General features: G+C 44.2%; 2 protein-coding genes across 2 annotated transcripts in view; both read right to left on the reverse strand.

Annotated features, from left to right (window-relative positions):
* Positions 1-1,248: 1,248 nt before the first annotated feature.
* Positions 1,249-2,974, reverse strand: LOC107290374 (myeloid-associated differentiation marker homolog). Its single transcript, XM_015819252.1, has one exon. It carries the CDS (start codon positions 2,842-2,844, stop codon positions 1,960-1,962), a length of 885 nt encoding a protein of 294 aa, XP_015674738.1. The 5' UTR covers positions 2,845-2,974; the 3' UTR covers positions 1,249-1,959.
* A 2,501-nt stretch (positions 2,975-5,475) lies between these two features.
* The window catches only part of SEPTIN12 (septin 12), a 63,679-nt gene continuing 57,617 nt past the window's right edge, over positions 5,476-11,537 (reverse strand). Inside the window, exons 11-12 of the mRNA XM_029284742.1 lie at positions 8,434-8,485; positions 5,476-5,688 (exon numbers count right to left, since the gene is read on the reverse strand). Of these exons, the coding sequence (XP_029140575.1) occupies positions 5,499-5,688; positions 8,434-8,485 (242 nt within the window). The 3' untranslated portion in view covers positions 5,476-5,498. The remainder of the gene's footprint in view (positions 5,689-8,433; positions 8,486-11,537) is intronic.

The raw sequence follows: 11,537 nt of genomic DNA on the forward strand, positions 1-11,537 counted from the left end.
GGGATCACAAACATCTGCTATTTATCCGAGACCCTAAATTAGTTACAAACTCAGTACAACTAATACAAAGTAAGTCTCCTTTGACTGAAGCTACATCCTTGTAGCATTCTTGACAACTTCATGCACATGTTGTTTTCTTGACAGCACAACAGACGTGGTTTGGCCTTGTCTTTTTCAGGGATGTGTTTTTGACTTCCCAGCCTTGTCTAGTGCCGTGGGACTTTCCAGTGGTCTATCACCAAGTTACTAACAAGCTGAGGCTTGAGATCATCCAAGGCCAGGTTGGTATTAGTGCCTATTAATGTTTTTGATCCTTATTACAATCTTAATATAAGGGAAGTATAGATATAAACACTAATGAATGGCAGATTGGTCTTCTGAATGCATACGACCTTAAGTTTAGGTTGCAGTTTAGTTTACAGTGTTTTATGAACTCAGCACCCCTAGTTTATAAACCAAGGATTTTGGCTTAGTTTACAGTGTGAATTGGACTCACCAGATGGGTGGATTTAAGCAGTCTTGGCTGATGTCAAGGAAGCTTGGCTGGCAGTGTAAAGGAGTACAGAGATTATGGAGACATTTTGCAGAGACTTTTAGTAAAACATGAGCTCAGTCTGGGGACATTGAGAAAGAGACTTAAGACTGTCCTACTTTTACTTTCTTTGCTCTAAGAGGGAGGGAAGGGGAAACACTGACTTTCAAAAGACTAGTGCACACACTAGCACTGATGATGTTACCTAGTTGGGTCATGAAATGTCTGCAAGAAAACAAGCAGGCTGAGAGAACACAAAGGACCCTCATTTCAACTCTGAGTTTCAAATATTCTCCTTCATTGAAGAATACTTCTCATACTTTGTTTGTTCAAACTGAGCTGATATTTCGCTAATAGTTTAAGATCATATTGTTCCAACAATCTCCACATATCTTCCCCAAAGTCATCTGTCTACTCCTCCACATTACCTAGATGGAGGAGTAGGAAGATACCCCAAAGATGTAGGCTAAACTAGAAAGAAAAAGAAGTCCCAAACCTATCCTGTAAGAAGACAAGGGCAATCCACCTTTATATTGTTGCCCGCAAAACACGACCATGTTCATAAAGTCGCCAGCACTTGAACTCAGCTCAGAGGAGATCTTACCTTCACCTTTGTGTCTGCCTATCAGGGATAGTCCATGGGCAGGTGTTCATACAGTGCCAGATGGGGCTAATATTTAGATGGGAAACTACCAAAAATTAACTCAGCTGTTTCCTTTTTATTGCCAACTGTGGTTTATTCAGCAATCCATAATCCAACAAGCCATGTTTTAGCTGACTGCTCGGTACGGCAATATAACCCTCCCACTCCATATTCTGCGGGGATATCTCTTGTTTCATCTAACTTGAATAAGAGATTCTGTCCAAAGGCAAAGAAAACATTCCTGTAGGACATATCTGAGGACAAAAATTGTGTCCTCAGCTCAGTGCGATGATTAAAATTGTCTTCTTTTGGTGGAGGACTCAACTTCTTCTCCAGTCCTGATTTTCCTTCTTTGCTCGTCATCTTCTCACTTCTCACAGCTACTGCTTTTAAAACAGAAGTTGGAAAGCCTAAAGCACTCTTAGTTTCTCCAAAATTTGGGGAGAATTTTTAGGCCCTGGGTCAAACTTTTAGTCACACCTGAAGGGCTCACATCTAATCAGGGTGTAATTCATAGAAGTCTTGCAATGAATGAAGGTAGGTTCAACGCTTGATGAAATGGGATCTATCCATCCAACTTAACCGCAAGTATAAAATAAAACAGTCCAAAATTTAAATCATGTAATTATAAGATTAGAAGTACCATCACCACCATCACCTCAGATATCAATAACCTCCGCTACTCCTGGATCCATGCTTCTTGGATTTCACCATGTTCAGCAGCATAAGCCAATATAGTTCCATATGTACACGTGTGTGTGGGCGAGATGAGGACACGAGCAATCTATGCCGGTGTGGTCACAAAAACCATTTTGTAAGAATAGGCGAAGTCCACGATGTAGGCAATGAGGTTGAAGAAGGAGAGAAAGGTAATTCCCAGGTGATTGTCCCACATGGCGCAGCCCGCGGAATTAGAAGTACACGAAGGTCTTGATTTGTTCCAAAAGCTGTATAAAGGCCATACGACCACCACCGTAAGATACATGAGAACAGCCAAGATGTTGTAGGCCACGAGAGTCTTCTCCACAGGGATGGGCAGGGAACCAAGGCAGCGTCCAATGGTGAGAATGATGATCATCATGGTGAGAATGAAGCAGATGCAGTAGACGGCCACACACCATTCCAGACCAGGATAACTCTTGTAATAGGAAATGTTGTTCAGCAAGGAGAAGATAAGACAAGCTATGTAGGCCTCAAATACCTTCAGGAGGCCAGGGATGGTAATCAGGAAGTTACTGAGCTCCCCTGCTTTGGCCCGGGTGAGTCCTACTTCTACTGTGTAGGCAATGAAGCAGAGGCAAGACATGACGGTAGCCCCAATCTGGTAACCACAGTTGTAACTCTTGCAGAGAGGTATGAAGGTTGCTGGGTAGACAATGGAAGTCGTAAAGATCATCAGAGTGGCCAGCATGGAGAAGGCAGAGGTGAAGTCCTGCCAGGAAAGAGGTAGGGCCGTGTCTAGGCTGATCAGCTCCATAATCACCACAAAGACAGAAATGATGAAGCAGAAGCACCAAGTAAACATCGACCAAGCCCCATAGTTTCCATAGTAGTTTTCATAGACAGCTGCTAAGCTGAAAGCAGCGCAGGAGAAAAATATCTCCAACAACCGAATGATCCCCAGCGGAGAAATCAGGGAGCGCCCATTGAACTGAAGGGTGACTGACATGGTGGCCCCGGTGCCAGCAGGGCGAAGAGGCCACAGGAAAGACGAAAGACCCAGCAAGGCGTGTTGAGAAGCTGATCAGAAAGCCTACGAGGGTGCGGTACTATATTAGTCTAGGCACTGCCCCAAAGCCCAGGAACGCCCAGTTGGAGGGATGGTTGAAAGTCTCAATGGAGGGTGGAGCTCTGCCATTGCTTTAGGGAGTTTCCTAGAAGCTCTCAACTTTTGATAAATCTGGGACAGGCCAGGGAAACGAACTAGCAGCAGCAGAAGGGCTGCTGTTGCTGTTCTGCTAAAATCTTTCCCCGTCAAGCTTTCCACGTTGAGTGTTCTCATGGAAGAATGCAAAGTTGATGACGTCACCTCGAGGAGTGTTCGCCTAAGGGAAGGGCCGAAGAAGCCCGCCCTGGGTGTCAAACTGTGCTCTTTGGATTGTAGCCTTTCACTGCAAGCGGTTTCTGCTTCAAAGCAGGAAAAGGCTTGTCCGGGAAATGAGAGGCAGGTAGATGATTAACGAGACTGAAGTTGATAAGGTAATAACCACCTACTGCACCTGCTGTAGGCGCAGGGAACCAAATCTTTCAGACCTTCATCCGAAGCTAGGAAGGAATGAAGGTTCTGCCTGTGTGACTCCAGGGGGTAGAGATGAAAGTGAAAAAGGGGTTGGGGTCCTCCCCAAAAGTTGCATCCATTTCTAGATTGTGCTTACTCTTCCTTTTCAAAAATTGCTTTCTGGTTCTTGTGAAGGTAGAAAAGTCACGTTGTTTTCTACTCAGTCCAAAGTACACCCACCTACTCCTTGATCGTGGGGTCAAAAGTGATTTACATGCTTTAGAATGCTTTTTGAAACGTAATTCCAAGGATCTTGAAAGACACGGAAGAACGTGCCGCGACCTCTGCACTTCTGGTTTGCAGGGGTTTCTCAAGAATAGCCCATAATATTTGACAAAGGATATATTTTCCCTATCATCACGCTCACTTCTAATTTCTTCCAACCCTAGCAATGGAACAGGAGCTTCCATATCTCTTGAAAATAGCTCGACTTATGAACCTTGTCCTAAATACATGGCAGAAAAGCAAGAAATAGACCTGTCTCTTCCGTGAAACAGCAGAGGAACTGTTACTAATTCTACTTTGGTGTCACCTAGGCCAGTTCTTTGCCTTTGCCTAAGGCAACAGTCAGTCTCCCAAAACATCTGCCTACGTGGACCTTGAGTTTCCCCATGTTCTAAATGAGAACATAATGCCTATCCAGTAGTTGACCCTCAGAGGATTACATCTTCCTTCCCTTTTTCTCTACTAGGGTAGGTTAATGACTTTCCTTGACTTGTTCTAAGTCTTTATGGTAACTTTGCACAATCAGCTATCCTTTGGCCTGGCTAATTTAGATTATAAGAATCATAGTCCCAATAGAATTATAAAATGCTAGATAACCTGTGCCCTGTTGGATTCTTTCAGAGGTATTTCTTTATCTAAACAGAAAAACAGGTGGGCAAAAATGCAGTGTGTGTGTGTGTGTGTGTGTGTGACTTCTGACTTCCTGCCATCTTGACCGTGGTTGATTGTTCTCCAGTAGCTGATAGTGAGTCTGGTCACCAGAGACTTAGGGTGGGTCTGCTCTACCTGATTGCCAATAGCTGACGGATGGACCGGTCTACCCAATCTCTGGAGCTCCGTTCTGTAAGGGGCCCCTGACAAAAAAAAAGAAAAACTCAAAATCTTCTAAATTGGAATTTAATGTAATAACTGGAAAAACTCACAAGCTGACCATGAGCCCTTTGCTCAGGAGTGTCAATGTCATGGAGGGAACCACAAACCTGGGCAATTGAGCAAATTCTGGAAAATGGAAGAGTTTCTCCAGGTCTCTTCTTCTGCACCAACACAGGACCAGGCTGGAAGAAATCTTCTGCATCGTCCCAGGCCCGTGGATCTCAGAACAAGAAGTATCCAGAAGGAGCATTCCACAGTCAGAAACTCACAGCTTTGTGCACGGTGACAAAGGTCTCTTGTGCAGAAGACTGCTTGCGATATCTCATTCCTCCTGTTGTCCAATTACTTTCAGATGAGTAATTTTGGTCCTATCAATCAGTCCAAGTCACATAGGAAGGTTGTCTCTTCATCTGAAGACCATATTTGCTCTCATTAAGTTCTTACAGCTATCTACCTCCCAGTCTGGGACTATCTACAATGAAGAAAGAGTCACCACTTGGGCTAACAGAGTTTGTGACCTCCATCTTTGACCCAACGCGAAACCTTCAGAGTCTCTCCCCCACCCCACCCCACAAGTGTGACGGGGAAGTAGCATGGAGCCACTAGCTTTAGGATGAAACAAAAGAGAGAATTAGGGTGTGGGTTAAGGAAGAAAATAGGTCTGCTAGGGACAGTGGGCTCACACTCAAACCTCTGGAAAGAAGAATCTGCTTCCAAAGGCAGCATGGATATTTTCCTGGAATGTGGGCTAAATTGCCAGCTCTTCTAGCATTGCTCTTCTCCAAGGTGTGAAACTGGATGGAAGACAGATGAAAAGGAAGGTGCCCAGCAGTGGGGCATAGATGCTGAGAGGACATGGGGGCTACAGAGGGAATGTGATGTCTTCTGGGAACATTGCTCCAGCTAATCCCCCCCCCCAAAAGGAAGGGGAAAGCCATCTGCACCAGCTACTGGAGGGGTGGTGGGGCTGAGGCGGTGCAGGGGAGACCATGCTGTCCCGGTGGCTCATAAGTGAGGGAGCTCAGTGCCAGCCAGTCGCCACCTTTGGCTAGCCGGTTGCTTTCATTGAGGCGCTGGATGCGGTATTGTTCATAATGTACACTGTGGGTGATGTCCTTGAGATCCTGGAGGTGAGACCTACAGAGAAGAAAAAGAGGCATCAACGAAACCCTTCCATTCCTCATCATTCAGTTAGAACTGAAAAAGTTCTTGGATGAGAAGCAAAACATTTTCAAGGAACCCCCCCCCCCCCCAAGAAAGTCTAGTTGCCTTTTGGAAAAGCATCCGTGACCTGGATGGTTGAGAATCTCCACAGACATCAGCGCAAGTGGTTGGAAAGGGGGAGTTTCCCTTTTTTCCCGCCTTTTTCTTCTGTGTGCTCTGCACGCTGTTCTGTGATTTACCTCATGACAATTTACCTCATGATGTAGTGATGTGCCTGACTATCTTGTTTGCTGTAAATGTAGATGTAAAATATATTTATTGATATAAAACTACAAGTTTGTTTCAGCATCTCTGACTTCATTGGGACACCTGCTGCGCAATTCCCAGACAACTCCCTACCAATTCTCCATTGTTTGGCTCCCAAACTGTTTCTCTCATCCCAGAAACTACCAGAATGGAATATACAACAACCATATTTCTTTCTGATAGCCTCTATATCAGGGATCCCCAACCCCTGGGCCATGGACCAGTACCGGTCCGTGGCCTATTAGGAACCGGGCCACACAGCTGGAAGTGAGCAGCAAGCAAGCAAACCCTACTGTAAACTGTGCATGTGTGGGATCCAAATTGCGCACTCCTCTTCTCCTCCCAGTCCATGGAAAAATTGTCTTCCACCAAACTGGGCCCTGATGCCAAAAATGTTGAGGACTGCTGCTCTATATGACCATTTTTGCAAACTGTTGAGTATCACGACTTCGACTGCTTCTAAAATTAATGGACTGTATGGATATATATCCAACCGTGAAGATCCAACAAGTCAATTCTGGTAGAGCATTTGAAACCCACAGAATAACATCTGGCTACCCACATCTGGCAATTCCCAAGTAGGAGGAAATTGGTACTCTTCTGGTGGTCAATGTCATTGAAAATCTTGTCCCAGAAATAAGTCAGTCTGGAAATGAAGCTTCAGATGTAGGACCCTGAGGAGCACTAAAAAAATATGTCCATCTTGGCAAAACATAGATGGTAAAAGATTGATCTGGTCCTTTTAAATGTGCTTAAACTTAAATGCTCCACTGCTCCAGGCCACTGTTCTCTTTCTGGTAGAGCTTTGGCCTTGGCAAAATTGTCTACTTCTTACCAAGAAGGCAGTTGAGGAGTAATTCCAGTTACAAGCTAGGGCTAAACTTTGTTACAGCAGCAGCTGGATTGCTACGTTCTCGTTTATTTATTTTTTATTTATTCATATCCAGCCTTTATTATTTTTATAAGCAACTCAAGGTGGCGAACATACTTAATACACCTCCTTCCTCCTATTTTCCTCACAACCATGAGGTGGACTGAGCTGAGAGAGAGGAACTAGCCCAAAGTCACCCAGTTGGCTTTCATGCCTCAGGCAGGACTAGAACTCACCATCTCCTGGTGATTGGTTCAAAGTCATCCAGCTTGTTTTCATGCCTAAGGTGGGAGTAGAACTCAGAGCCTTCTGGTGACTGGCTCAAAGTCATTCAGCTGGCTTTTATACCTAAGGCAAAACTAGAACTCCCAGTCTCCTGGTGATTAGCCCAAGGTCACCCAACCAGCTTTCACGTTGGAATTCGAACTCACTGTCTCCCAATTTTTAGCCTGGTGCCTTAATCCAGAGATGGGGAACTGTGGCGCCATTATGACTTGTGGACTTCCTGACCCACCATGGCTGGCTCTTGTTAGCTGACCTCATGCTACTCATGTCACTCAGTTACTCCAGTAAATATAGAGCCAGTAAAAATACTCCAGGAATCCTCCACCATTTTAGCCCAGAATTCCTGCTGCACGTACTGAATGCATACCAAGGGAGAATACCGGAATGCCAAGGAACTTTGCCAGAACGGTCATCAAAACGCAAGAGTTGTGGCTCTCCTATTTCCTTTCTGATAATAATAATAATAATAATAATAATAATAATAATAATAATAATAATAATAATGATGATGATGATGATGATGATGATGATGATGATGATGATGATGATGATGATGATGATGATGATGATGATGATGTTGGAAGGGACCTTGGAGGTCATCAAGTCCAACCCCCTGCTCAGGCAGGTAATCCTATACCATTTCGGACAAATGGCTGTCCAGTCTCTTCTTAAAAACTTCCAGTGTTGGAGCATTCACCGCTTCTGGAGGCAGGTTGTTCCACTGGTTAATTGTTCTCACTTAGGAAGTTTCTCCTTAGTTATCTAGGTTGCTTCTCTCCTTGATTAGTTTCCACCCGTTGCTTCTTGTCCTGCCTTCAGGCGCTTTGGGGAATAGCTTGACTCCCTCTTCTTTGGGGCAGCCCCTGAGATACTGGAACACTGCTATCATGTCCCCCCTCATCCTTCTCTTCATTAAACTAGACATGCCCAATTCCATCAATCTTTCCTTGTATGTTTTAGCCTCCAATCCTCTAATCATCTTTGTTGCTCTTCTCTGTACTCTTTCTAGAGTCTCAACATCTTTTTTACATCGCGGTGACCAAAACTGGATGCAGTATTCCAAGTGTGGCCTTACCAAGGCATTGTAAAGTGGCATTAACACTTCACGTGATCTTGATTCTATCCCTCTGTTAATGCACTGTGTTGGCCTTTTTGGCAGCTGCAGCACACTGCTGGCTCATATTTAGGTGATTGTCCAAACATTTCCACCACCACCCCAACTCAAAAATGGTTAGATTCCTGAACCAACAACTTACCGGATTAAGAGATCCCGCAGCAAAGGAAACTCACAGTGGGCTGAGTTTTCCACTGAAAGAGAAGAACACAGAAGTGCATTTTGAAGCAGAACCAGGGGATAAGATGGGGAGAATCCAAAGGGAAGGCAATTAGGGGTCTCTGGAGGGGGCGGGGGGGGAGCAGGCTCTCTCCACTGAATAGGGACAATTGCATCGAAGTGCTCAGCTCAGCTAGGCAAAAGCAGCATCTCAGGCATCTAAACCACAAATTGCTAAATTAGAATAACCACACATTTTTAAAGGAGGTAAAAAGGAACACGATCTAATATAAGGAAACGGAAAGAAAGAAAAGAAAGGAGCCAAAAGTGAAAAAAAGAAAAAAGAAAGGGAAAGAAATAGAAGAGAGAATACAGATCGTCCTCAATTTACAATCACAATTAAACCCGAAATTTCGGTTGCTCAGCCAGACGTTTGTTAAGTGAATTTTGCCCCATCTTACGACCTTTCTCGTCAAGATGTTAAGTGAATCACTGCAGTTGTTAAGTTAGTAACATGGTTGTTAAGTGAATCTGGCCTCTCCATTGACTTTGCTTGCCAGAAGTTCTCAAAAGGGGATCATGTGACCCCGGGACACTGCGGCCGTCATAAATATGAGTCCGTTGCCAAGCATCTGAATTCGGATCACGTGACTAAGGGGATGCTGTGACGATTGTGTGAGAAAGTGTCACAATTCACTTTTTTCAGTTCTGTTGTAATTTCGAACAGTCACTAAATGAACTGTTGGAAGTCCACAACGACCTTTAATAACTAATTTGCAAAGGAGATAAAAACTAATAAGATCTAATATAAAGAAAAGGAAAGAAAGAAAAGAAAAGAGCTAAAAGTGAAAAAAAACCAAAACAAAAGGTCAAGAAATAGAACATAGAATTATAGGGCTGGAAAGGAACTCAAGAGGTCTTCTAGTCCAACGGGCTATCCAAGGCAGGAGATCTTATACCATCCTAGTCAAATGGTTGTCTAGTTTAGTCTATCTTTGGAAATCTCCAGTGTCAAGAAATTTTCAAAAATAGAAGTGATTAGAAAGAAGGAGCTTCTGGTTTTCTTTACAGCAAGGACGAAAGCAAAATAAGCTTCTATCTACGCTTATAAAGGCAAGCTGTTTTTTTCCTGCCATCCGTTTTTTTTTCTAATCAAAAGAACCATAAATCACGAATTCATTTTTCCCCCCTATTACTCTTAAAATGTCTGCAGGGCATTTCTAATTGGCAATAAACATAGATATCGTCTGTTCTGTAATCAAGGAAGTCCATTTAACCATCTCAGCAAGTTCCTAAAACCATTAATGGTTTTTTGTGCAAATATTTTTCCAGCTGTTTCTGCTATTCTGTGCCCTTCACCATCTCCAAATGCAGGGACATCACTTCTGGCTTGCCATTCAAAAAAAGTGTCCTTTTTTTGAGGGGGGGAGGGAAACTAGCTCTTTATTATCTCCAAGGATTTGAGGAAGTGCAGAGCTTGGTCAACCAAGCAGAAGGATGATGTTGAAGAACCGTTGCAGGAATTGGCTATGTCTAGTCAAGTAAAAAGAAGGACTAGGGGCCACATGATAGCAGTATTCCAGTATTTGAGGGGCTGCCACAAAGAAGAGGGGGTCAACCTATTTTCCAAAGCACCAGAAGGCAAGAGACAGAAGCAATGGATGGAAACTAATCAGGGAGAGAAGCAACCTAGAACTAAGGAGAGAACAGTGAGAACATATAACCAGTGGAAGGTCTTGCCTTTAGAAGTTGTGGGTGCTCCATCGATGGAGGTTTTCAAGAAGAGATTGGACAGCCATTTGTCTGAAATGCTATAAGGCAGCGGCCCAAGACATTTTGGGCACCAGGGATCTGTTCCATGGAGAGAGGCTTCTCTGCAGACTGGAGGAGACGTGGTTTCACGTGCTGCCTGCATCCCATGGATGGAGCTTCGCTTGTTTGCGCTGACCAGTTTCTGGCATGCTACGGACCGATGCTGGTCCGCAGACTGGAGGTTGGGGACCCCCAGTCAAGGGCAGAGATGGGGAACCATGGCCCCTTTATGACTTGTAAACTTCAGCTCCCAGAATCCCCAGCATGGCTGGCTCAGGACTTCTGGGTGTTAAGGTCCACAAGTCATAAAGGGGGGCACCCCTGGTCTAGGCTCTCCTGTATGAGCAAGGGGCTGGACTAGAAGACCTCCAAGGTCCCTTCTAACTCCGTTATTCTGATTCATAGAGGGTTGGCTGGGTAACGTGCCACCCATGAACGTCATATGACACCCAGCCCCACATTACCTTTCTCTCTCTGTCCAACAAGGGTCCATGTTCGTCTACTAAAATTTAGTGTCTAACTCTCCTAACTCTGTAGCATGTTTTTTATTTTCTTTAAAGGAAGGAAAAGTTAGCTGGCTTGAACTTTCCTAGCTGATTTATTGTATCCTGCCTTTATTATTTTTTTACCAATAACTCAAAGCGATGAATCTATTCCACTTACGTTCCTCTTCCTATTTTCCCCGCCACAACATTCCTGTGAGTGGAATTGGGCTGAGAGAGAGAGAGGGACTGGCCCTAAGCCAGCCAGCTGGCTTTCATAGCTAACAGGTGGTTTTATGTTTCTAAAAGTTCCCTCAAAAGAGCAAGAAAAAAAGGGGGTCGCAAAGACACCATCACCAATCTACATGTGTGGAGTTCAGGTTTGCCTAAACGGTTAAAAACTATCAATTGAGGTGAGAGACGAAGCTGAACAGCATGTTCTTACGGCCTTTCTATTAAACAATAACCCATCGCGTACAGCTCCCCACCTCTATATTTTACCCTGAATTAAATTACAACCAAACAGAGCAAAGTGCACAGATCAATGGGGAAGCCAATTGTGCTTAAGTGCAAATATTTAGTGTAATTGAATTCAGGGTAAAATAGAGCAGGGCATGGGGCTAAAAGATTTTCCCATGCTGAAGGAAAGGAGGGAAAAAACTATAATGCACCTTGGGTGCAATAGCAAAACAACTGGAGCACCACTTGAACACCATCATCGGCATTGACAAATTTGCCATTAGTCAATTGCAAAAGGCAGCCTTACTAGGAACCGCTTCCATCCTGTGACGAG

The sequence above is a fragment of the Protobothrops mucrosquamatus genome, unplaced genomic scaffold (assembly GCF_001527695.2).
Source record: "Protobothrops mucrosquamatus isolate PMUCROS unplaced genomic scaffold, P.Mucros_1.0 scaffold880, whole genome shotgun sequence".
Lineage (NCBI taxonomy): Eukaryota > Metazoa > Chordata > Lepidosauria > Squamata > Viperidae > Protobothrops > Protobothrops mucrosquamatus.

Coding starts and splice junctions, on each gene's coding strand:
- LOC107290374 (XM_015819252.1), bottom strand. CDS start 2,844: ATGTCAGTCACCCTTCAGTTCAATGGGCGCTCCCTGATTTCTCCGCTG.